The following is a 26,951-nucleotide window of genomic DNA, read 5'->3' as shown; positions in this document are numbered from 1 at the left end:
TAATAGTGGAAACATCCTTTTGTTTCCCATGCAATGGTATTAAAAGCTGATGTTTCTCAGGCATTTTGACAAGGCAGTGTGTTTTCTGTGGAGTGGGTGCTGCTTTCTTATTTTCAGCCCTGTGCTGAAATTCAGAGCTATAGTATTATCCAAGCAGCCTGATTGAACCTGTGGAGTAGGTAGCATTCAGTGTGTTGAAGGTATCAGATAGAGAGCATTGCTTTCCAGAGTACTCCTTCTAACACTTTTTATAAGCGCTGAGTTTGCTTTTAAGAGGAAAGAGAAGTTGCAACTTTTCATGCAGTCTAATAGGCAGAGATTCTATGATTTGATTTACCATGCTCACAACCTAACCAAAATTTACTTAGTTTCAAGGAAGAAATAATTAAGGATGGAAAGCTATTTATCTTTTACATAAGTGTCTAATTTCTATCAGATTTTTTTTGTCAGAATTTCTGAAAGGCAACTTTGTCTAAGTGTCTGTTTCTGAAAGTAATAGTCAAACAAAGGCTTTTCAGACACCAAAGTATTGTGCAGTGATGAGTATGCAACTATTTCCCCAAACACCTGCTGCTGTTCAAAATGATAATACTTTGATGAAGGTTTAAAAAAAAAAAAAAAGAGAGAGAAAGAAAAAAGACACAATGGGTGTTGGAAGATGATGTTTTCATATGAGCAAAATCAGTACTGAATTTGCATGTGAAGTCACAGTAAGCCACAGACCCAAGAGGGAAAATGAAAGGATTACTTAAAACCAACAATAAACATGCAAATTAAAAGTCATCATTTTTAAATGAAGTCATACACTATTAAAAATAAGCACAAAATTACCTACTAGTTTGGATGTGTAGCTTATAGAATACACCAAATGTTAAAATTGAATGAAATTAAGAAAAACATTTTCCAAAGGCAAGTAAAATATCTGTTTAATTAGATCGTAAAGAAAGGAGATTAAAAGTAATATTTTTGTGATGCAGTAATTACTGTTTTTCAGAAGTAGTCAGGTTCCTGTGTGTTGATCTAAATTTAACTGTGACAGCAGATCTCTTTGGGGTCTTTTGTTTTGTTTGTGTCTTTAATTATTTTAAATCGCAACTGCTACCTTTATTTTGTTTTCTTTGCACTAAATGCACTGCAGGGCTGTTCGCTCCCATACTCTGCCAGCTCGTGAACACAAATCTGGGAGATCAACTCATACCCTCTGGTTCTGCGAGGTTAAAAGCCAAATCATTGCAGGGGACTACACGGCAAGATAACAGGAAAGGCGGCTGGGACCACTGGGAGGTGGGCTGAGGTGCTGATGGGAGCCTGAGATGTAAATAAACCAGATTGCTCTCATTTCCTCTTTCCACTGTATTATGCATTCCAATAGCACTATTCATCTTTATGACAGACACCTATTGCTTCAACTTTACTGCGGGCCACTGAAGTACATTAAAGTGGGCAGGAAATGGAAATAAATAGAGTTCAGTGGAGGCTGCAGAATAACTAAACACGCTGCAGTCATTTTTAGTGCGGGGTCATGCGTTCTTTAGCAGATTTATTGTGTTGCTTGACTTTTGTTAGAAAGATGGGCGCTGTTTAAGAGAGATGCGGTATACTTATGAAATAAGTAAGAAAATGTGCTTGGATGTTTTTTTCCAAACTCTTTGGGATGCCAAAGATGAAAAGAAATCGGGTTGAGTCTCAGCTGGGCAGAGTCAGTGGGATACGTCTGTGTGCAGTACCTGAGATTGTGGTTAGAAACAGAATACTGGGACTGGAGATTTGAGGAAATTCTGCTAATGGTCAGCATGGGAGCAGGAGGACCACAGTCCATTGGCTTAAATTAATACTCCACCTAAAGGCAGTGGGATGTGCAGGTAGAGAGGCCTGCTGGAATTTGGCCTTAAAAGTGCATCTATTTGTTTTTTAGTGCACGTGCATTTTCCTCACTTTGGAAATGTGGATTGCTCTCCTGCTTATTCAGAGGGCTGCTTCCAAGGACAGCAAAGTTACACTGCAAGTTGCAGGTACCCTTAACCCTCAGGAGATGAGACTTCTGGTGAATTCTGTTTTTGTGAAAGCTTTGTGTGTTTGTTTTTCCTTGATTGTTTATATTCTGATAAGATTAGGTCAGTAAATGAATGAATTCACAACGTGACTTACTTGAAGACTTACAGCTCATATTTTCACTCCCTTGAGATAGTCAGCGACTTGGAAACTTTTCTTTAAAAAAAAAAATTAACCATTAGCACTATTTTTTTCCTTAATTACATTGAGCAGTCCGTGGTTTTGCTGAGTGTACTGTTCTTTTTCTTCTCTTTTTCTGACAATGACTGGTATGTAGTTGAAAGCAAGCGTCAGCCTTCAAAGTATTTGTAATTATAGAAGATATTAGTGGATATTCCACAATGTCATGTAAGATAAAAACTAATTTGTAAGCAGTGCAGCAGAAATCTGGAAAGACAATTAAGACAAAAAAATCATTAACATTGATTCTTTTGCACTGGGAAAGTACATTCCTTTCTCCCAAAGCATCCTTTAAAAATGTTGTTTACCTAGGTCTGTATTTAAGTATATATTTCAGTGTGACATTTGGTGATTCTTCTTCTTTCTTTTTAATTATCTTTATATCAAGAGTTTAATCTAATTCAGAATACTGCTCCAGATACAGTTGTGTTGCAGAAACTAGTGCCAAGCAGAACTGCAGGTAATTACTGAGGAGGGTTGTTGGCAGTTTGACTTTTCATCATTTGTTCGTCATCGTTTGTTCGCACTCTGTGGATAGTTCCTCTCTGGAAGGATTAGGTTACAGGTGGGTGGGTATTACTTCTTAAGTGAGAATCCAGATGCTTTTCTGCGTCCTCTCCTCTTACTTAGTTTGGGAGTTACAAGTCGGTAGCTGCAGGTAAGATTTAAAGCTTGTATCTTTGTTTCTCTTTTGCAATGGAAAATCTCTCTATTACTCCTTATTAACTAAACAAATGATCTAGCTGCAAGCCTAAATGCTTGGGAAATTACAGATTGAGCTAAAATTTCAAAAGCATCTAATATTTAAGTGCAATATCACTGACAGGTTTTCAAGAGAGTTCAGCTCCAACAAGGTCACTTGGTGATGCACGCTTTTGAAAACTCGGCTATGATTTTGGTCCCTAAGCTGTAAAGGGGCTTTTCAGAGCTGTTGGCCTTTGGCCACATCCCAGGATTTTGAGGATGTCTTTAGTTTCAATGGCGATGGTCTTGGGCTGTAGTATTTTACAGTTGTGAGTTGTGGGGTTTGTTTGTGTGCCCCGTGTGCAGCGCGTCAATGTTCTCTGCGTAGCTGAAGCCCTGCTTGGTCCTCACCAGATTTCACAGGGAGGCAACGCAGCAGCTGAGGCATACATCAGAGAGGGAAGCATGAGTAAAAATCACAGAATCATAGAAAAAATTGTTTCTTTCTTTCTGTTATATGTTCCTGGATGTGATGTCAAATCTGAGCTCGTTTTCCCTATGCCTGGTTTCAGAGAGAAAGCCTGAAGGCGAACTCCAGGCTAAGTGCAGCTGGTGTTGAGCTGAACGGGTGTTTTGCCCTGTGTTCTGCTGGGAGGCACAATCCCAGTTTTCCAAGTTTACCATCCTGCCCGGTTGAGCTTGGAAGGACTTGCAGCCCACATCCGTGTGCTCTTCCTCATGTGGGCAATTTGCACTTGTGTGTTTAATTTCCCAGCAGCAGTTTGCAAGCTTGCTTGTGTAGGAGCCTCTTGCTGAAAAACAGTAGTAAATTCAGGCGTTTCAGAAAATTCTTCATCATATAAATAAATGTGATTATCTCGTGCCTTGACCTCGCTGGGAGCTGCTGGGCTCCCCAGTGCAGTTGTCCCTAGTGGGACCATTTATTTTACCCTTCTAACAGTCTGTGGTGTTTGAATATTTAAAACTTGTATGCAAAAGTTAACAAGCTGAGATTTAAGTTAGGGTTTTGGTTTCTGTAATGGGAGGGGAAGCTGTGAATGTTACAGCATCACAGCATTTTGCTTATCCTGCTTGTTCAGAAGGTAAGAACAGCATTTGGAAAGTAGGTGTGACAAAGACAGCATAGTTTATTTATGCTGTGAAGGAATAAAAGAGTCATCTTTGTAGCACAGCAGACTAAAGTGGTTTTGGAGCAGTGTTTGGAACAGAGACTTGTAAGCTGTATGTTTTAATTTTTGTGCCAATCCCCCCAGCGACTTGCACACCCTCTTTGTCTGGCTTGCCTTGTAACGAGGATGGTTTTAACTGCTTCCCCCCCCTCCCACGTGTGTGTCCAACACATTTGGTCACTCGAGTTTTATTTCTTCCCTCTGTAAAACGTGAGAGTGTAACTTCCACCCTGGCCTTGTTAGGCTGCGAGCTGCTGAATCGGGGGCTCCCCGGGACCAGGCATTGTCACTGGGTAGTAAAACCTCTTTAATGGGGCTGGCTTAACTTTTAAGTTACGGTTAATGTTTTTAACAGTAACTTGTGTTTCCTCTGCCCTTCACACCCAACCATTAGCCAGGTGTTTTTGTCGCACAGAGTGGAAAAATAGAAGTAATCTAATCGTGCAGCTGGGCCCTTGGTGAGGTGCTGGAGGAGTATGGCCGTGGATGGGGGATCCCATCCCAAACTGGGGATCACAGAGGCTGAGTGAGTGGGTGGAAAGGCTCCTTGGAAATGCTTTGCAAAATGCAAGTGCTGGAAATGAGATGTCGTCTTCTTTTTTGTTGTTGTTTTTTTTTTGTTTGTTTGTTTGTTTTTACTATAAATAAATTAGAAGGTTTAGATTTGGCATACTGTGTACTTACATGCTTGGTTTACCATTACTCTATGTAATTTTCTAAATAAATCAAATTTCTTTTTTTTTTTTTTTGTTCTCCCCTTTAATATGGTATCCACTCAGTTTCCTTGTAACTGCAAGACTGGCCTGACTCTGATCTGCTTTACACTGTAAACTGTGTTTATGGAGCTAGAATTGGGGTCATTAATTTTCTTTACATCAAAAGAAGTAGTTTCTTTTAAATGAGAAGCCTGTTTCACCTAGCAATTCGCTTTAATTGCTTATTTGGAACTTTTGACATTTGATAGCAATTTTAAACATTGCCAGATGAGGCTCACGCAGTCGGGACCTGCAGGTGCTTCCTCGTGTGCCCAACTTGGATCAAAGGCGCCAGCCCGGGGATGTGCCTGGCTGCGGACGGGGCACCCGGCACTGGAAGGTGCTGTTTTCTGGGGCTGTTTGAATAGATGCTGTGTGTCAGCTTTGGCAAGAATTTGCTCAGAAGGCTCTTCCTTGGAAAGGTTTCTGCGGAGTGCCGTGCTGTTTGTTTTTCTTGGGAGACAGACTGCATGGCCTTTGTTTTGCCTGAGGCTTAATAGTGCTCACAGCACTGAGTTTTTACATTTTAAAAGTCTAACCAATAGCACTTTCTGCTGAAGGATTAGGAAAAAGTTTCTAAAATATTAATTACTTTTTTTTTCCCTCTGACTAATATCTGTTAATTTAGTATTATCGTCTTCTGGGAGGTTTGGAGGGAAAGAACTTTCTTGCTTATGCGGGTGAGCAAATGGTGCAACTTCAAAGGCATTTTTACCAGGATCTAAACCTCAAGAAAGAGAAAAGAGACAAAAATTAAACAGTCTTTCACTTGACTTTGTATACTGGTTCACTAATATGAATGCAATGTATTGTTCAGTCAGCAGCAGGAGTAGCTGTCCTTAGCCTGAGAAGTAGCTTTTTTTGTAAGTCAGTAAATAATAATTTAGATTACTGTGGAAAAAGCAACTTCTGTTAATGGCTTTTGGCTGTGGAATGATGTGATGCTAGATATACTCACAGTGGTTTCTGTCAACACAGTACTGTGTCCTGTGAGATAGATTAAAAACTATTGCAGGAGTAGTCCAGCAGCTGAAAACGAGATAAATTTTGTGCTGCTGCTGCTGCAGAAGTTAGGCAGTGTTTTAGGCCTCTCTTAATTCAGAGCAAAGGGAAATAGCGTAGTGCAGTTGAAAGAGAATAATGAGCAAAGCCGAAGTACCAGTGCCAAGACGTCTTAAGAGTTTTATTCATATGTGTTGTAATTAAAACCAGAATTAGTTAGTTTTCTAATAGGACATCCATTTCCTAGAGAGCAATTTCAGCTTGGCATAAAGTAATAAATTTTTAGAAAGGAGTACTGATCTGGGAATACCCCCAGCATATGTTGGATGGCTGACTTACTAGCTTTGTGTGCCCTCATTATTAACAAGCAAATTAAATATTTTCCCTTAAAATAATTATACAAATAAACCTTTGGCTGCGCTGTGATTTCATTAAAACCTCAATTGTTTAGAGAGCTCAACAAGAGTGTGTGAAGTTGGGTCAGTTTTACTGCACGGCATTAGTCTTGATAGCAGATTTACAACAGGGCTGGATTTAATCTCTTGACTAATCTTTACAGTAGCAGGCTCGGGATGGGAAGGCGTTTGTGTGTTTCAGGAGATAGGTAACTTTATCTCTGAACTGGAAACACAGAGCTGAGTTTTAAAACGTCTGGGCAGCCTTAAAATAAACTGGCAAGGGGGGTGGTGGAGAAATTGCACTGTGGAAACAAAATAGGTGTTGCTTTTAAATCAGCTTCTTAGTGTGCACATTGTCACACCTTCACACATGGCTGTAGGCTCAAATCTATTTCTCATCAAAGCAACTGTAGCGTGAGGGAATATTGCGACCATCTGGGTTGCAAAGATCAGAAATAATGGTCCTTGCGAAGCAGAGGAACCAGCTGTGGGCAGCACCATGTAAACTGGTTTTTATGCCGCTTGAATAATCGTTTATGAGGGTGAGGACAACAAACCATTTACCAGGTCATGCACTAATTTTTTAAAAATACTTTAAAGTGTAATTTTCCTGGGTTTAAGGTGATGGTATGCCTTTGAAACACATTATGATATTTGTAGGTTCAGCATCTGAACTAACATTGTTCCTGAGCATGGGAAACACAGGCATGTTAGATGTCTCCAAAGGAGAGTTAATTAGGAGAATGGGTAGTTAACAAGTACACCACAGCTCCACTGTTTAATTCTGATGATAATTTTCATGCTGGGTCTCATACAAATGAATTCACTTATAGTTTATTAATCTGCTGTGACCTGGGAGTCGTCTTTAATTTGGGGGAAAAAATGCTGAGAGTTACCAGAGCAAATTTAAAGAACTTCTATGATTGGTGAGCAAATCACAGAGAACTTTCATCTTTTTCTTTCTTTCTAACTTTCTGCATTTTTTTAACTCAGTATGTTTTTTCTGCCTTTTCACCCTTCTTTAGGACCCACGATTATCAGCTTTAATTTTTGACAAGCTTCAAGTGCCTGACTATTTACAGAAAAACAGGAATGAAGGAGAGAGCAGATGTGAAACTTGTGCTACTCACTTGAATCAGCTGAAGCAGGAAGCCATTCAGGTGATGCACACCCTCAATCAAACCAGCTACGCAGAAATGCCCGACCTCCCGCCCGGCGCTGGGGCAGTGACCAGCATGGTACCCAGGATGGTCACGGTCTCTTCCCAGAGAGACCTGCCGCTCGTTGCTGGGCAGGTGGGCAGGCAGCCTGGAAAGTCACCGAATCTCTTCTCTGGGGCAGAGAGGAAGAAGGGACTTGGATGGTCTCAAGGCGCAGGCAGTTTTCCAAACTCCAGCGTTCAAGTCACGGTGGCCCCCAGCGGTCTCAGCAGCGCTCTGAGCTCGGTCACCATCCAGGCTCAGCAGTACCTCGAGGGCATGTGGAGCATCTCCAGGGTGAACAGCTTCCTGCCTCAGGCTTGTCTAGTAAGTAGTGATAATTCAGATGCTTGAGTTTTGTTTACATGTGTGTGGATATACAGAGAGATAAAGATAAAATTTGAGATGTATACATATTTATCTTAGAGAGGATCAGCTAATGGTATTCTAAACCGTGTTTCAAGAGCTGAAGAGCTGAAAAAGAGCTTTGAACAATGTTCTGTCAGATGTCACAAGGAATTTGCTTTCTTATCTCAGATGGCGAGATCCTTTCTTCAGATGTTTTTGTACCTATTTTAGCTTCATGTATGCAGGCGATGTTATTTGGCTGTCACATACCTGGCGACCCCTTTAGAAAAACATAAAAAGACCAAGTTTGTCACACATAAAACTCTGGGAGCTTCATGGGATTGTATCAAAGATGAACTTGACCCTCAAGTCTAGCACTGGACTTCTAAGGCTGCATTCAGTTCAGCAGATGCTGTTGATAGACTGTGATGGAGAGCATTAATCTTCAGGTTAGACGTGCTGCAAAACAGTTTGCTGTAAAGGAGAGTGTTCAGAAGGCTGCATCAGAGCCACATGCCTGTAAATGTCATTGCACTTGGGTTTTAAACATTGATGTTGATTTCCTGTACCCTGTGTATATTTCTAGGAACTCTTGTGGGAAATGGGAAAGCTTTGTAGAGGTGCATGTTACCTTTAAAAGCAAGTTCATTACAGATTTGTGACTATCTATGGAACAGTGCTAAGAAGAAGGATATAGTGACTGATTTTTGACTAGATTTATTCCTAAACTGTTTTCCTATGGTACTGAACAGAGGAGTGTGAGTAACAATGAAATGTGTACAAATAGAAGTCATGGTTTTCACTTAAAGACGTTGTAGCAGATCTTGCAAGACCAGGTATGCTGGCGCTAGGCAGCTTTAAATTTAACATAATGCCTTATGTGCTGTTGTGTTATAAACACTACGTAATATTGCTCTGTAGCTTCAGCTGGTTGAGGTCCAAGATCATCAGAGATAAATACTAAGAGTGCTGCTGTACAGCAGTACTCTCATGGCGTGGCTATTGTGTTTCCTTCCAGGAAAGGCTTGGAGACGTGATTTGTCCCTCCCATATTTCTCGCTTATATGAAAATTTGTGAATGACCACAGATCCCACCTCTGAGGGCTCCCCATTTAAATCCAGTGAATCTTCACTGATGTCAGATCCCTCTCTGATAGTTTTACATTGAGAAAAGGGGAAAAAAGTGGCCCATTCACCTCTTCATAGTTTATGATGAACTACTGCTATGAATGCTGTTCTCTGAAATGCTGCTCCGTGCGTTAGGGATCTGTTTGGCCAATGTAAGGTATGTGGTGTTACCTTTTAATTACCTTTTAAATTCTGTGTATATCACAGAAATGTAGAAAAAAAATTTGAAAGCTACAGGGTTAAGAAGCCCACACTCTCTGGCAGCCGAAGTATTTCCATTTCTCTGCTCATTCCTAGTCTGCTCGTATTCTTGTCTTAAATAATTCACTAACAGCCAGCTCCAGATTTCTTCCTGCTTAACCATGCTGACTGATAGATGTGGTTTTCCCTAACCACTGCATTACTCTAAGATAAAACTGAGTTGCCTCATTTAACCCCTGTGAGGGAAAACAGTGCATAATGCAACAGAGCTTAAGTGTGATCTAGAAGTGTGCAAAGAAACGCAGTAGCCTGGAAAACAGTGATCTTTAATGAAAGGACAAACACTGTTAGCCTGTGAGTGCTGGAGGCTGCTTGGATGTGATCCAGTCATCTGCAAGGACAGTTTAGATTTAGAAGCAGTTTTTGGAGAGAAGCTAGGCTTCAGTTGTTTTCTCTCTCTCTCTCTTTTTTTTTTTTTAAAATATCTTTTTTTTTTTTTTATTCATTGAAGCCTGAATGACTCTGTGCATCTCTGCCCAGATTATGCTTTCTGTGTCTGTCTGAGTTCTCCTACTGCCTTTTGTATTATTAAGAGCCTTGTGTCTGATGAAGCTATTTGCGTGGGTGAGGCAGAAAGTGCTTCCCCTATGTTTTTCCCCAGAGGAATCGCAGGTGTCAGAGGAAATAGAATTGGACAGATTTCAGGAACCGGCTAGTCTAGCTGTAGCCTAGGACAGCATCCACTGCAGGATATTCTATCCAATGCTCATCTCGCCTCATCTTACAGTTTTGCAGACTGGGATTCCCCATCTGAACTTCCTTTCCCATTAGAAAAATCTTCTTGATTTTTATTTTCTTTTTTTTTTGGCTATTCTTTCCTGAAGTTGGAGACAGGATTTAGGTTTAAGATTAACCCAGGAGAGAGCTGTGGATGTACATAGTTTTTGGAGATGTCTGTCTTTAGTAACCTTTCCCATCTTCTCATGGGGTGAAGCTGGTCTGGCTAGAGGAATTCTGGAGCAAGAACAACTGCAGTAGAAAGGACAGCATTGAATGTATTATTTATTATGTGTAACGTGACTGCATCTTGGGCTCTACAGCCCCCATCTAGGCAAGACACTACACAAATGCAGAAGATGATGGTCCCTTCCCTGAGAGTTTACACTCTCAGCAGTGATGTGAGTTATTTTGACCATTCTGTAAATGCCCTCCTTTCAGAATCTCTAATTTTGCCTTGTTTTCTTACCAAAGAGTTGTTCCTGAAACAAATGCTGAACTCCCCGGTAGGAAACTATTATCCAAGCGCTTTACATCTCAGTGACTTAACTTGGTGCTCCATCCAAAGTGAACACGATTAGTTTTCTAGATGGGAAGACAGGCTGGAGTTCGTCTCGACTATTTTTAGCTGCCAAAAAGACCTGTTTATTTTAAGCTCATAACCAAGGTTTCCTTTATAGTTGCAGGAGAGCAACAGGCACCTCCAGGCACCTCCAGGAGGTGCTTTGTCCTTCTCATCTCATGGATGTCTGTCTTGGCTTGCCATGTCTGCCAAAGATGCCTGTCACAGATTCTGGGAGGGTGGTGTGGAGCAAACCCTTGCTCGGGTGGCCAGTGCGGGATGCCATGTGCCCTGGGCCTTGCAGGGGTAGAAATACACCCCAGCGTATGGCTGCCAAACCTCCGGACACCTCGTACCTACAAACATTTCTCCAGATTCCATAGGTTTTATTTATGGTTAGTTTTAATAGTGGTGGTAGTGGAATTGTCTGCTTGATTTCTGCTCTTCTCATCTCCCTCCTCAAACTCACATGTATTGCCTTGTAATTTCACTTACGGCTGTGAAAACACTTCTGGGCTGAATGGTGGGGGTCAGAAGTGCAGGACATCATAAATTTTTAATACATGTTTGGAGTTCAAATGTGAAAATCCATTATATAGATTATAAATTTTTTGAACAGGAATGTGTCTTTGAAGCTTAGTGTGGGTGCTGCTCAAACCAAAATGATAACTGTGGGCTTCGGGAGCCGTCAAGAGGAACAGTAATTAAGGATCCAGAGGGAGGTCCAGGGAGGGGAAGACTGGGATTGCAACCAAGGTGCAAAAGGTGAAGATGTAATCAGCTGCTTTACCCAAGTGGCCTGTTGTGAAAAATTACAAAAAATAATCACCAGTAGCAGTGATAAGTAGTCTGACCAGACAGTGAGCACTGTGGAGGGGAGGGAGCTGGTGTAACTCTGGGTAAGACAGCTGATTTGTAGTGGACAACTGACAACTTTAATTAATGAATAGCTTTATTTTGACATTTTCAATTCTAGACCTGCCAAGTGAATATAGGGTTACTACTCAATTGAAAAAAAACACATTACTAGTGCTCAGCATTGCCACTCAGTTTAACACAGGGGAGCATGGGCAGTTTAGGCTTCCTTTTCTGGATATGTTGGAATCTGACTGAGAGATAGAAAATTAAAACCACTGAAAATACCTTGTACACCTATTAGAAGTATCTGCGTGTATTGTAGAAAAAAGAGGTCTTACTGTGTGCTTTCAATTGGCTGTGTTATTAGTATGCATAAAAGTGGTAAAGTAGCCACACCACGTGCTACAAAGACATCACAGTGAAACAGAGCTTGTTTTGCAAATTGCTTTTTCTTTCATCTTATGCAAAATGAAATCCTTGCCACATTATTTCTAATTCAAATATATACAAATGGTACCGGTTATAAGGCAAAATATTATGTCTCCTTGAATCTCTTCCAGTTTCTAAGTTGCTTTAAAAATACATTAAAAATGCATCATTAGGAAATTGGAAAAGTTGGAGCACTGGAAAATTGAAAGTGACTTAAGTAAAACTTTTAAAGCATGTATATATAAAATTGTAAATGTATCGATAGATCAATGTGTGTCCCTGAGAGTATTCACAAATTTGAAGTCAGGTATAAGTTTATGGCCTGATTCAGTGAGGTTCAGGGAGGGAGAGTTCACCCATAGCATGTGTAAATGGGTGCGTATACTCTAAAGTCAAAGGAGTTATGGTCATTTGTTTTATGTGAAAACTCTCTGAAAGTTATTTTTATCACAATTCAAGCTTTCCCGTAGTTCTTTGGAATAAGTCTCCTGCTTACCCTAATGTAAACCAGATGGATTCATCTGAGGGTATTTCAGCCTCTGTTGACTTTCCTTAAATCCTCTTTGTTTGTTTATAGTAAGGATGACTTACATTTTGCTTAGAAGATGCAATAAAAAGCTGACTGTGGAAAAGAGAATGGCAAGATTTACTTTCCAGCATTTACTTTTTTTACTTTGATAAATGTCATACCAAATGGATTTTTAAATTAATTTTTTAAATCCTTCTTGATAGCTTTCTCAGTGACCTTTTATTAATACAATGCATGAAATATATTTTGTAACGAAACAATTAAAATACAGTGCTTTGACCATAAATCTTGTCTGTGAGACATCTAGAGCGTTGGGACATTTCTCAGACTCAGAGAGAGAGAGAGAGAAGAGCTGTCAAGAGACATCTTGGCTCTGCTGAAGTCGATAGCAAACCCCAGACATGTGATGGGTCTGATGCTGCATGGAGGCTTTTCTGTTTTCCTTATAGCATTAGTGATCTTGGTGCTACTGCTTTTTGTAGAGGAAGTACATAAAGGAAAGGGGGTGGCAGGAAAAAAAAAGTCTTCAAAGCTAGTGTTGGTCACTCTCCGTAACAAGTCTGAACAGGAGAAGGAAACCTTTTGATCCAAGTTACTAAATGCTTTTCTCATACTCACCTAATTTATAGCCCCCACAGAAAAGACTTTTCCTGAGGCTGTTACCCCTCAGCTGGACAATATTGCCTTGCGTTGCATTTTGCTGCCTGAGCGAATGCAGAGGGAGGGCTGCGATGTGGGAGGACCAGGCTGCTCCCAGCCCCTTGCATCCAGAGTCAGCAAGACCCTGCCCCGGCGGCCAGGTCGCAGAACAGCTTAGAAAGTGTGGGTTGGAAATTCAGCCTTAAACAGGCAGATAAAACCATAGCCCTCTGTTTTGTGTATTTGCCAAGGCCTGCATGCTCTTTTTTTTTTTTTTTTTTTTTTTCTTTCTAGATTGCTCCCAGTGGAGGATGCTGAAGGTGAAAATGAGGTTACTTTTTAAAGTATCCCCAGGTATCAGAGTGACTTAGTGAAAATGTTAAGAGCTGACAGAAAGAGTATTGGCTACAAGATGGAAATTAGCATTTTCTTAGGTGAGGGTGTGGACTGCATCTCTTTATGTTGTGTATTTGACAGTCCTGCCATACTATTGGTTTTACAGTGTGGGACAGGGTAATTGTTTTCAGGATTCAAACCCTCTTGGGGCTCAAATTACCACCTGAAAGCAGTTCTTTTGATCCTCCACCCCTCCAGGCTAAGCAGCAGTTCTTACAGCTCTCGAAGGGAAACAAGTCCATGCTTGCCTTTGTTGACAATGGAAGTCAACAAGCAATAATAAAGAATGTTGGCCCAGACTTCACCTGCACTCATCTGGGGTAGATTTAAGACAAGCAGACTTTAGAGATTATGTGCAAATCATAATCTGCAGGATTTACCTTTGGCCCACAGTTCAGTCTCTCATCCAGCAAGTGTATCATAAGCAACACTAAGATAAAAAATCTTCTCCTTTTTTTTACCCAAAATGCTTAAATCTTCTACTCTTGCCTTTGAACTAATCTCTTTGGGATGGCCTTTTCTGTTCACTCAATTCACTTTTAGCTTCTGTTGCTTCCTGCTGGTCCATTTATACCCTGCATGTGCTCTGCTGTGAACTCACCAGCAAATTGATTGTTAATTGATGCATCCCATTCCACTCCAACATTAGAAATCACCCTGCAAGAAAGGCTCATACTTCTTGGCTGGAGCTCAGAAGTGTCATCCAGCCTTTGAGTAAGACTATATAGATAGCTGACGTAGAAGGGCTTTTGTGAGGCTACCGTTGCTCTGCACTGGCTACGCTGGTTGTTAAGAGTGGGCTGCAGCTGAATAACGCCCTTTGGTTCCAGAGGTGAATGCAGCAGAGAAACCAGATCAATTCAGACTGAGCTCAGACTTTAGTCATGGGCAGGCTGATGGAGAGAAAGACACTAGTGCGAATTGCCCAGTTGTCCTGCTTGTGCAAAATAGGATTGAAGACTGTAGATTTTTTGGAAAACACTTTGAATTTGACATTTGCTCCACAGGCTGTATACTGGAATGATGGCAGGTTGAGGTCATGGGCCTCCAGGTAGCCAAGCTGTGCACAGTGTGAGCATTGCCAAAAGCATCGCCCGTTGTTTTGTGGCATGAGCAGCTGACCATGTGGCAAATACTGATCCTCTTTGTTACTTTTTACTGGAATCACTGAAATGCCCTGGGTGGTAGCTTCTGAAAGGAGTTTAAAAGACATCAATAGAAAATGTATCTACTTTTCTGTTTCAGCACTTGGGAGAGAATTTATAATGTATAGATAGAGTTCATAGATGTTTCAAGCATTTCATATGTGTGTGTTTAATGGAATGGATTGCCACTTTACTGAACATAGCATCAAATCAGCTCTGTTAATTGAAAAAGATTTTTCACATTATTGCTAATGATGTGACACAGTTTTGTTAGAGATGGTGCATAAAATAGTGCTACTTGAAATGACATTAATGTATGCATTTAAATTCCTTTTTTCCCCATTTACGTGCATTATTGATTTTATTTCATTGTTGAGGAGATAATGGATTTATAATTAGAATACAGTCACCGTAATCAATGATGAGATTATTAGAATTATAAATAGAACTTTAAAACTACGATGAGGTAATTTCCCAGTGTAACAAAGGATCAATAATTAGAGGTTTGCTTTGAATCTGAAAGTAGTACTTGTAAGATTCAAGCTTGAAACATTTCTGGGCAAGTAAGTTCACACGAATTATTATACAAATTGATGTTATAGTTAGACATTTTCCAGAGTTGACCTATTACTATTATTACTACTTTTGTTTGATGCGCAAGTGCTTATGAATTAATTCCTCTGGGTTTGCATAGCTGCCGCTGTCTCAAAACTGTGCGAGTTTGTTCTTTTCTGATACCTTAGTTGAAGGAAGTGTTTGAAAGGTGCCAGGGGCAGGAGTCTATTGCTGTGTTTTTGGTGGTGTTAGGCACAGATAATGGATCTACCATTCGGAACTTCCCTCTTCTGCTTCTCAGAAGTCATGGTAGCACAGCTGGATAAGGCAATTGGCTGTTGTAGGGGCGTAGATGGCAGTGGAAGTATGAAGAAGGGGAGAGTGGCCCTTGTGATGCCTGATGTGGGAAGTGTCTGGGTTTAGTTGGTCTATGCAGAGTAGCTGTGTAGGCATCCCCTTGAGTCTCACCAGCCTCTCTTGATGACTCTGAAGTACACATGGGAGCCTATGGGAATTGCACAACCTCCTGTTACTAGTTAAGCTAAGAAAGACTCTAGTGAAAAGACTGTATGGGAATGATAAGAGCATAAGAAGTAGTCCTCCTGTGTCTGATCTAGCCCCAGCCTGTCTCCAGCAGTGGAGCTGGAAATGGTCTTTAGGGGGAGCCATGCAGCCTGGCTGCTTTCTGCAGTCTGCTCATCCTCCCCATCATGCGCGGCTGGGCAAGTCTCCGGGTCACATCCCTGTCTGTTCCCTTTAGTATCTGTTCATGGACCTACTGTCCAGGAATTTATCTAATCCCTCTCTGACCCTGCTGACACTCTGCCTCCACAACCTCCTGTGTCAGCAGTTTCCACAAGTTCACTATCCCAGTGCAAAGCAATACTCTCTTTCAGCTTAGCCACCACCTCCATGACTGTAAACCTGTCAGATCCCCATCAGCCTTCCCCTCTACAAACCAGAGTCCTAGCCTCTTTAATCTCTCCTTCTAAGGCAGCTGCTCCATCCTCTTGACCATTTACTTACTTGACTCTGTCATTTCCCTTACTCCTCTACCACTGTCTTGAGATGTAGGACTAGGAGTGCACCTGGTACTGAGTATGTGTACTCCTGCCTTTTTGCTCTCCATGCCCTGTCTAGTGATGTCCAAAATCTTTTGGGGTGTTTTTTTTTGGTGTGTTTTTTTTTCTTTTTTTCTTTTTTTTTTTTTTTTTTTTCCTGGCTGCTGCTACATCTTGAATCAATGATTTTGGAGGAACTGTCAATGATCTTTAGATCTTTTGAGTTGTAACTGCCAGTTTTGAGGTCAGCATTGTTTAGGTGTGGTTTAGATTATTTTTCTCTAAATACGTGGTCTTCTCTATGTCATATCTCACCTGACACTTCTTTGCCCACTCACATTTGGGAAGTTCTTCTGGAGTTCCTCATCACTGGTGGCATTTGGCCACCTGAAAGAGCTTAGGGACAGCTGCAGACTTGGAAATTTCACTCCGGTCAGGGTGAATCATGACTGTCTGGGTTATGTGGTTTCCATGTGCGGAGTAAACAGCAGGTCAGCAGTGAACAGTCAAAAGTTAAAAAAAGCAGCATCTGCACAGCTCCATCGTTAATTTGGAAGCTCAATGTTCTTCAACAATGATCACATAGTCAGAGCTGTCCCTGTGTTTGCGAACTCAGTGCTGCTTCATCAGCTTGCTTGTAATTGAACCTTGTTCTCTAGATTTGTGTGTACTAAAGACCCAGTTTTCTCTGCATATAATGAGGCCTTGTACCTCTTCAAGCAAGATAGTAGTCAATGGGTGCCTTGCATGTGGTAGCTGTCAGGCAAATTGGTCGCAAGGGATCTTCTCTTTCAAGTAGTTACAGCTAATATATAAGCAGTCCAAACATGATTGAAATAGAAATTAGGTATGACAGTCTCCATCCACCTTTGCCTTTATTTGCTGACATTATGTGACAATCATTATAACAATATAATGATTATAATAAAATTGTAAGACCTGTAATTCTTGGGAACATGGTTATTCCATTTTGCTGAACAGAGAGCAATCCAGGCACAGTGAAATTTTGTCTGAGTTGCCTAAAGTCATTGAGAAATTTTGTTGTGGAGTCAGGAAGGCGACACAAGTTCTCCCAATTCAAAGCTCTGTACATGTCCTGTGTTTCATGCTCTTAGAGATGCATCTGGTCTGTGGAAGTCAGTTCTAATGGAAAAGCATTTGTCTTCCTGTAGGAAACCCAATCCTAAGCTGACAGAAATTTGCATTATTATGAGCTTGTTAATGAATTCCTTCGCTTGCTCATATCAGCCTCTGACAAAAAGCAGGGATTCAACTGTATATTTGTCCACTTGAATAAACAATTCATTTTTAATTGTGACCACACTGGTAAATTAAAACACCCTGAGCAGTACACAGCTATATATATATTTTTTTTTTACTTTAGAGGCTGTAACACACGGAGGGCTCTGGGCAACGCTTTCTCATGTTTGCCTGGAGGCATTAGAAGAAACAGTTCCTCTAGTCTGGCTGTTTCACATGAAAAGTCCCAGTTTGAAAGTGTTTATGTGCAGCAGGATCTACGTCCTTCTTGATAGCCCTTTTTAATGTCCTCCTGACTTTCCCAGTGGTGGGTTTACGTGTGCAAATAGGAGAGTGAAGTGTGTGTGACTGGTGATCAAATAGCTGTGAAGCAGGAAAAAAAACTTCATTGTTTGCTGCCTCTTTTGATACCACTGTCCTGAGTGGCTGAGATGTGAAGCAATCAGTCCACTGCTGGCCGGTGGCATCTCTGTGCTACCGGAGCCCTGGCTGCAGAGACCTTCCAGCCTAGGAACGTGGGCAGGCTGAAGGAATGAGCTGGTGTTTTGTAGATGAAGGAGGCCTGCCCAAGACCTGCTCAAAACCTTAATAAATTTCTCAGGAACCAAGGAGCATGGTTTAGGAGAGATCTTGGGCCAAAATGAGAGGAGAACAAGCTGCCTCTTCTCCATCCTTGTTTTGCCAAGGACATCAGCTCTGGATGCAGCTGGGGGTGTGTGCTGGGGAGTGGAAGGATGAGGTGCATGAAGCACAAACTGCTAGTGATTTTTGGTGGTGAAGATCCAAACCTTTAACCTGTCTTAATAATCCAGATATTAATCCAAACAGCAAGGGCATTGAGTTTGTCTTTGGATCTTCTATATTACTTTCCAGTCTGTGATAGAAGATGAGCCCTCCTGTTTCTATTTAATTCTACTTCTCTGTGATTTTTCTCCTTCTGCCTCATCTTCAGAGATCAATGATAAACCAGGCATTAGCAGCTCTTGTAGCTGAAATCCTGTTTTGGAGGAAGGGATATTATGCTCTGCATTTGATTCACATTGACCACGAGATGCATATAAAAGTCTGAAACTACAAGTTGAGGCATTTTTGTTACCACATTGCAGCTGCAGGTTATAAAATGACTGCAGTAGTGTATTGTAGTTACGAAATGCCCTAGTTGTTTTATAATGAGCCCCGTCAGAAACATTGTCAAAAGTTTATCCAGAACACGTTTCACTTCAACCTGACGTATACTGCACAGGTAACTTTACATAATGCTAGGCAGTCTGAGGAGGAGACATTTCACATGGAAGACGTATGCAGGACTTATCCACGCTTATGGGAAGGAAAGGTTTGTGGTGTGAGCAGTATCCAGACAGAGATGTACGTCACATTTATTCCAGTTAGTGGCAGTAGGTCATAATAGTCTTAGCATGAATCATTTTTGGGGAAAATTACTGTTTTGTCATACACAAACAGTAGATTTAATATGTTGCATAATCATTAGATCAAGCAGTTTTTACAATTTAATTGTCTGTGACGTCCCAGTCTGAAAGGGCAACATAGTAAGTTAAAGCAAATACTCAAAATTCTGTGTGCCTGCCTGCTGGGCAGAAAGGAGTAAAAACAACTTAAAAATGAAATAAAATAACAAAAAACCAATACAGACCCAGGCTTGATCTTGCTAGAGCTTCACTGCAATTCACTGTTGAGGACCTGCTGAATGCTTTCATTATGGGACCAATTTTTTGAGATAAAACAAATTGTGTTGAGTTCTGACTCTGATTACACAGATGTGTGTCAGACTCATTGATGCTTTTGTAATTTTCTCCATTCCCTCTTCTGTGAATCTGTTCTTGATACTTATATTTAGACATCATATCTGATTACTTTCCGTTGCAGCTCTATCCAGCCTCCTGGTTTTCTTTTAGCATTGCAGTGCAATCCTGGAATTGATCTGTTTTTCTTTAGATTTTTATATTTCCATGTTTTTCTTGCCTATCACCAGGCACATATTTTGCACAAATTTCAGAGACAAAGTGGCAGCACTTAGCTTAGCTTTTTTTTGGATCTCTGGAGAGAGAATGAAAATATTCAGGAAATTGGAAACATTATGGCTTAGTTTTTGGCTTTGCACTTCAAACTTGTGAAGAGCTTGTTAGAGTTGTAATTGTCCTTTAGGTGGTAATGGCCTGACAGTGTACTCTGTACCTGGAAATTTAATCATAGACAAATACTCTACAGTGTAATTTTGGACTAGTCTGACTTGTTTAAACCTGGGCAGATGTTTCCTGCTGTCTGGTTACAAGCAGGCAACCTGTGTGCTGGGAATGGGGGACGGAGCAGGGGATGCCCCTGCCCTGTCCAGCACACCTCCACAGCCTGAGGATGTCAGGTCGCCTCTGTCTCTTCCTGCCCTCTCACCCAGCCTTTGGCCATCTTAACTGGGAACAACTCATGCTGTCATGGCTCATTGTGGCCATGCCAGCTTCAGCTGCCTGTGTGGATGCTGCCAGCCAAAACGCAGCATGTCTAGCTCTGCTCCTGTGTCCTCAGATCACGTACTGGGGCCCGGTACCAAAACCCTCCCGTCCATGATGGAGGCACTGATATGAAGCACCAAGACATGGGTCACTCCTGCATGAGCACAATGCCTGGTGTGACATTTTCAAGTGTTGTCCTTGCTGTGCTCTTACTGGTACCAGTTTTCATGTGCCTTCAGAACAAGAAGAGGGAAGGGGTCCTATAGTGCAGTTTTGGAAATCTTTCCTTTGAGTATTTGCTGATTTTCAGAGGGCTAATGGCTTTTGCTTGGCTAACATTTTCTTAGAAAATTAAAACAAACATTAATCTCTGGATGATACTTTAAATATTCAGTGCAGTCAGTAACATTTTATAGTGACACGGTTGTGATTCCTGCATTTGATCATGAGTGATTTATGAAAATTTAGTAAACGGTGAAGCACAGTTCCTTCTCAGCTGCAGACTGGAGTCCTCTCCCTGTGCAGACTTGCGTGCTTAAAAAAGCCATGCAGAGTTGCTCCTTTTCCTCTAAAGAATTAAATTTTCCACACACAATCCCCAGAAGAGCATAGCTTGAGATGAAGGAGATGCATGAAGTAATTCCTGCAGTTAGTTTAAAGCCAAAGCCCCCTTATCTTATTTGTACCCCTTCAGCAGCTGTAAGGACACAAGCTGAAACTGTGGTGTGACAAACCAGCGTGCCTGGGAGGGTTCTGTTAATTGTCCTTAGTTTTTCTTCCTCAGGGAAAGTGACTTGAAGGTGACAAATCTCCTCATACCTGAGCCCTCCTCATCAGCTGAGAGATGTAGCTGTCTCAGTTGGAGCTGAATGCGGTTGTGCTGGACAATGCTGTCACTTTGGATGGTGCAAGCAGTCCTTGAAATGAGTCCTAAACTTGGAAGAACTTGTTTTGCACTTTTTCAGCTTCTTACCATGCAGCAAAACTGCTGTTACCTCTATGTTTAATAATACTAATTGGGTAATTGGAGACTTAATGAAAAAGATACAGGTTGTCTTCTGCACTTGTCTTCTGATATTTTATCTTGCATGTCTTACTTCACTTTTTCCCCCTTTACAAGAATCAATGCCTCCTCCTTGGCTTCTTCTCATCCTCCTTTCATGCATGCACAGACTGAGAATAAAACTTCCAAATTTACCCAGAAATTACGGTTTATGTTTTCAAAAGTGTCTGATATGGGAATGGCAATTTACAGACATCCATCTGAGATACGTTGGTTTGGAAAGTGTATTAACCAGCTGGTATCTGAAATACCAGGGTAGATTTGGATAGTTCAAGTTAGAAACCTGATATGTCTGCAATCATTCATCTCTTAGAAATGTAGGCTTCTAAGTTCTCATAGAAATAAAAAAGTGGTGAAAAAGGAATGTATGTTACACATTCTTCATATTTTTGTTACGTGTGAAGTTTACAAGAACTGATCTGTTAACAGATTCCAGTCAGTTCTTACAAATCTGTTACACTTTGCTGTAAGAATCACTGAAGTTTCATGCTAACTCTGCAGATATAATATTTAGCTTTCGATTAGAGTTTAGGTTAGAGAGTTGTGGTGAACGGAGTTAAATCCAGTTGGCAGCCGGGCACAAGCAATGTTCCCCAGGACTCAGTTTTGGGTCAGTCTTGTTTAATATCTTTATCAATGATCTGGATGAGGGAATTGAGTGCAACCTCAGTATGTTTGCAGATGACAGCAAGTTGAGTGGGACTGTTGATCTGCTTGAGGGTAGGAAGGTTCTACAGAGGGATCTGGACAGGCTGGATTGATAGGCTGAGGCCAATTGTATGAGGATCAGCAAGGTGAAGTGCTGGGTCCTGCTCTTGGGTCATAACAACCCCATGCAACGCTACAGGCTTGGGGAAGAGTGGCTGGAAGCTGCCCGGTGAAAAGGGACCTGGGGGTGTTGGTAGATAGCCAGCTGAACATGAGCCAGCAGTGTGCCAAAGTGGCCAAGAAGGCCAACAGCATGCTGGCTTGTATCGGGAACAGTGTGGCCAGCAGGAGTAGGGAGGTGATTTTGCCCCTGTACTCAGCACCGGTGAGGACGCAGCTCAAATACTGTGTTCAGTTTTGGGCCCTTCAGTACAAGAAGGATGTTGAGTTGCTGGAGCGTGTCCAGAGAAGGGCAACGAAGCTGGTGAGGGGTCTGGAGCACAAGTCTTACGAGGAGTGGCTGAGGGAACTGGGGTTGTTTAGCTTGGAGAAAAGGTGGCTGAGGGAAGACCTCATTGCTCTCTACAACTACCTGAAAGGAGGTTGTAGTGAAGTGGATGTTGGTCTCTTCCCCCAAGTAACTAGTGATAGGACAAGAGGATATGGCCTCAAGCTGTGTCAGGGGAAGTTTAGATTGCATATTAGGAAAAATTTCTTTACTGAAAGAGAGGTCAGGCATTGGTGTTGCGTTGATGGTTGGACTTAATGATCTTAGAGGTCTTTTCCAACAGTAATGATTTTATGATTCTGTGATTATGCCATCATTTAGATGATGCACTAGTTAAAGGATGATAGGTTAGAAAAACAATGCTGCTTCTGCCTTCTTTTTTTCAATATTTTACTTAAACATGTGATTTTTATTTCAAAGTCCTGTTGTCTAATATAGCCCCTGTTGAAAGTGAATGGAAAAATTGTCTTGGGAAGTCATCTTGGCTGTAATTTTTAGTCTGAGTCAACAGCACATGTAATAGAGTCATGTAATATGATTGTCTTCCTGGCAGAACATATAGGAGTACTGAAGCACTAATGTAGCCTGCCAGTGGCTGCTGGTAGGGTTTCTTTCTCTTCCTGGCCATCATGACACCAGCCGCTGTGCATGGCAGCCCCTCGGTGTGCCAATTTGTGACCCCTACAGACTGACTTCATAGTTTCTGGTGTAGATTTCTTGGTCTGTAAATTGCTAAGTCTGTAATTAACTCTGTTTATTATTAGCACTTTGCATCAGTTCATGTAACTCAGAAGTTCATATGTCACATTTGCATCTTTTCCAGTCTGCATTGTTTTCCCTGTGCCGTAGACTTTCCATGGCTGGTATAGGTCAAGACCACACATTTGTCGCTTCAATTTGTTAATGCTTAAGTACTTGCTCATATTGCTGGCGTAGCATTTTTGTGCCTGTCTTGACCTCTAGCTTGGTCACTGCCTTTTTGCCTGCATCACTAAGTCTCCTGAGACTTCTGTGTGGCAAAGTGAAGGGTTTTGCAGAGGGTTATTCAAAGGTTCCAGTTAGGCTTCTAGCGTGAGTAGCTTCACTAGGGTTAAGTTAAACTGTGAATATTGTTCTGTGTCTCAGCCTCAGAAAAGTACTTTTTGTGTAGCAGTCTATGGTAAAGCAGTAGTCAGCCACTCCATAGTACTGATAATAGTATTAATCTTTAAAGAGCACACGTTCAAAAGAGCTGGGTGCACTTTCTTCTTGTTGACATTACTGGGAACTGGAAATTCATCACTCAACCTGTGGAAATGAATCCAGATGAAATTCCAGACGGTGTTTCATGCACCAGTTGAGCACTGCTTGGTTGGCAGTTTTCTTTTACTTAATACCTAATAACAAGGTTGCCTCAATTCTCATGAGAAAAACTCTGTTTGGGTTGTCAGTGTGTGAGAAAATTGAGGGTGTGTATGTAACTAGGAAGGCCCTATTACCATGTCTGCATATCTGTAGTTGTAAAACATGATCTATGGCAGCACAAAATTTAAAATTTGGTGGCATCCCAGGAAGTACTTAATTGCATTTGTGCTTCATTACAAGGCTGTCTCCTTTTCTGAAATTTATTTTAGCTAATTAGTTGAAAATGTCAAAGTAGTATTTCAGATGACAGAAAGATCATATATTATCATACATGAAGCAATTAACTCTTTTGACAAATATTTATTGTGGTGTCATCTTTAATTAAATCTTCAGTACTCCTAGACATAGAGCAGGTTCTTCCTAAAAGGAGGCCTTCCCAGCACTGTCAATGAGCATTTGACTGATGGGACTTAACTGAACTTGGTTCTGACAGAGTTGGTGGCCTAAGCGTGAAGATACTGACATGACACGATTTCACAATACAGATGTCTGATATTTTGGCAAAATCCCAAAAGAGTCATCCTGCTGCCCAAACTCTGTTTCAGATACCACAGATACATTGTGCTGGAGAAGATGCATCTCCAGTCACTCCTGCTCTTCCACTGGAACGGTTTGCTGGAGGCAAAAATGCCATGTACTTCTGCTGCTAAGATAGATCATGCTGAAAAGCAGGGCTGTATGTATGTTTTTAAAAAATCAATTTTTTAAAAATTTAGTTTTTGAGGTTATTCATGTGGAAACATATTACAAATGGGACTGGTTAGTTCCTCTTTAACAGATAGGTCTTGCAGATGATGTGCCACTGAGAAACGATTCCTGACAGTTGTAACTGAACCAGATAAACAGTTCTGCCAGCTCCCAAATAACATGGTAAAACAAAAGGGTTCTGCTTATCGTTTTCCATTTGTTCATGCCTGTCAAACTATTTAACTGTGCATTACCCATCACAAAGGGTCTCTGTGTTATTCTTCTTGTCTCCTGAGGTCGTGGTTTTTACCTTCTCTGTTGCAGGATCTACTGTGGTGCTCTTGTCCTGCTATATCATTCCTCAGCCACTGTTGTCTTCACCTTTGCATTTGCTGCATGAGATGTGGTATGAAGTGACCCTGTCATGGCCATTCAACAAGTGTATTAACCTGTATGTATGTGTTTTCTTTTTTTTTTTGCAGGCAGAAACAGCACCAGAAAGTGGCCGAGATGGTTCCAATGTTCAGATCAGCTCAGGGCAGAACAACTCCGACCCCGCGGGAGCATGTGGCCCGGCAGCCTCCCAGAGCCTGGTTGCTCCAGCTGGGGTTTCGGCAGGTGCCTCAGCTGCAGCTTCGTTCTTCATAAGGTAGCTTTTCACCTTTCTGGTTTCTTTAACTGCTCATGGGTCTTCAAATGTTTGTGAAATGGTGTTGAGTCTCCTTGCCATAGGTAGAATGTGTAGCATGTGGTGCTGGTTGCTGAGAAGTGGAGTTGATCACCTGGTTGTGACTGTGGCTTCCCACTGCCACGGAGGAGCGGAGATGTGATTGTGATGCCCCATGTCTCTCTCTGGAGACCTGAGCAGGAACCTCTGTTGACCAAAACTCAAGAAAATATGTGTTGGTCTTTGTCTAGTCATTAATAGACATTTACACCTTTAGCAAGTTTGGTATTCTGTAGGTTTCCTTGAAGCAGAAGCTGGACTAACAAGGTTTTTTCACTCAGATCTAAATAAAGAAAAAGTTAGACTTTTATTCAGTAGCATGGCCTTTGTGTGCAAATAAAAGTTTTTCTGATTTTTCCATAGTTGGTGACAACAGTTAAAACAGTTTAAGGCATTCTCTTTTTAACAGTAGCCTAGAACAGTCTTCCCCCCCTTCTTGGGTTTTATCATGAAAATGATATGTTAGTTTTGTTTGTGAAATGTTTGTTGTAATTAGCAATGTTGATTAAATGCAGTATGCTGTCAAGCAGATGGTATTTAAAACAACAAAATTCAGGGCTTTGTACTTGCATTCCAAACTCCTTTTTTAATTCGGAAATGAACATGTTTTGAGACAATATTGAAAAACGTATGTCTGTGAATGGCGTTAAAGTCAGATTTATGCACAGAGTGAGGATTCTTATCATGTAATCATGATGCTAATTGTGTTGTTTCCTTTTCCTTGGTCTTTAAACTGTTTTGCACCATTAAAAAAATGATGTTTACTCTAAGTTACAATCTGACCTCAGAAGGAACTCAATTTCCCAAGTGCTGTTTTTTAGAAGAACATAGTACAGTGAGTCTTAAGCATTATATGCCTACATATCACAGTCTGTCTGTACACAAGAGCTTGTGAAATGACTGTCCCAAGAGTGGTGTGTGTAAATTAGTGCTTTGTCTCGGTGCTAAGTGCTGCAGGTTTGAAGTCAACGCAGATAAATGGTTGCCTATAGAGGATGAGTTGTTTCATTTTAAGATAGGTGTCTGAAATAGGTGGAAATGGAGAGGAGAGGTAAGAGGAAAAGCTCAGACATCTCTTTTCTTGTTTAGTTACCTAAATAAGGACAGATGAATCCTCTCCAAAGTGCCTTGACTGGACAGCAGCACAGCTTTTACTACTGTATTTCAGATTTTGGGTATGAACAGTGTGATTTAGATTAATTTACTTTGGATTTATTTCAGTGTGGATCTGTATGTCATAAGCAAATGTAAAGACTGTAACTTTCACTGGGGAATCCAGAAAAATAAAATACCTTCCTTGGAGCTAAGAGACAGAAATCAGTGCCTAATAATTTGAAATAAGACCTGAAATCTTTTCTCCCAGTGATGCTTCTGTCAGCAAAACTTAGTTCTGGTTTTATTGTAAAGGAACAGATCCTTAATAATGTCATTGACTTTGCTCAAAGATTCTTGATGTCATCAGCAAGACTGCAAATGACATCATTGTATGTTGGATCAAGCCGCAGTTGCTTCTCATGCATCTGTCTTTGCCTTGAGTGAATCAGAGTTTTACAGCTTTAGGAGCTGTGTGCTAGCTAAAACATTTTAAAACCCATTAGTACATTGCTCATTTCCCTAGCCATTTTTCCTCTGTTTAAAATGGATTCTCTTCAATTTTTTAACCAAAGAACAGGGCTGGTTGATTTTTTTTTTTTTTTTTCCCACAAAGCACTTCTGTCTCTTTTTTTTTTTTTTTTGTGGTTGTTGTTGGAGAGGTAGACATAAGTGAGAAATTAATTTTTCCTTTAACAGTTATCAGTTACCTGTATTAGTTTTGTAGCATTTTCATCATCTTTCATCACACTGCTGATTCATGTATTTCAGTATTCATTTCTCAGTATTCCAGAGCTTAAGAATCTCAGGTTCCCTAAAAGCAAGCATTCAAGAAACAAGTTCAGTTATGAATGTGATTAAAACCACAAATTGAAACACAGAGAATCTCACAGAGGCTGGGGGAGAGAGATCCGTTATTGATCCCTGGCAGTGATAAATATGTTGGGCAGGTCCTCAGGTGGGTTGCGTTGCATAGTCCTGGCCAGGCTGCTCCATCACCATTGGCATT

At 41.0% G+C, this 26,951-nt stretch overlaps 1 protein-coding gene across 2 annotated transcripts in view; it reads left to right on the top strand.

Annotated features, from left to right (window-relative positions):
* KIF26A (kinesin family member 26A) overlaps nt 1-26,951 on the top strand; it is a 102,464-nt gene that overhangs the window by 26,975 nt on the left and 48,538 nt on the right. Inside the window, exons 3-4 of one of the 2 annotated variants that reach the window (XM_086749577.1) lie at nt 7,287-7,787; nt 24,606-24,772. In XM_086749577.1, the coding sequence (XP_086605703.1) occupies nt 7,287-7,787; nt 24,606-24,772 (668 nt within the window). The remainder of the gene's footprint in view (nt 1-7,286; nt 7,788-24,605; nt 24,773-26,951) is intronic. The other variant, XM_086749578.1, reaches the window with a different exon arrangement.

Source organism: Chlamydotis macqueenii, chromosome 5, assembly GCF_036417535.1.
Source record: "Chlamydotis macqueenii isolate bChlMac1 chromosome 5, bChlMac1.mat, whole genome shotgun sequence".
Taxonomy (NCBI): domain Eukaryota; kingdom Metazoa; phylum Chordata; class Aves; order Otidiformes; family Otididae; genus Chlamydotis; species Chlamydotis macqueenii.
Note: the sequence above shows the minus strand (reverse complement) of the source record. Positions and strands in the feature narration are given on the sequence as shown.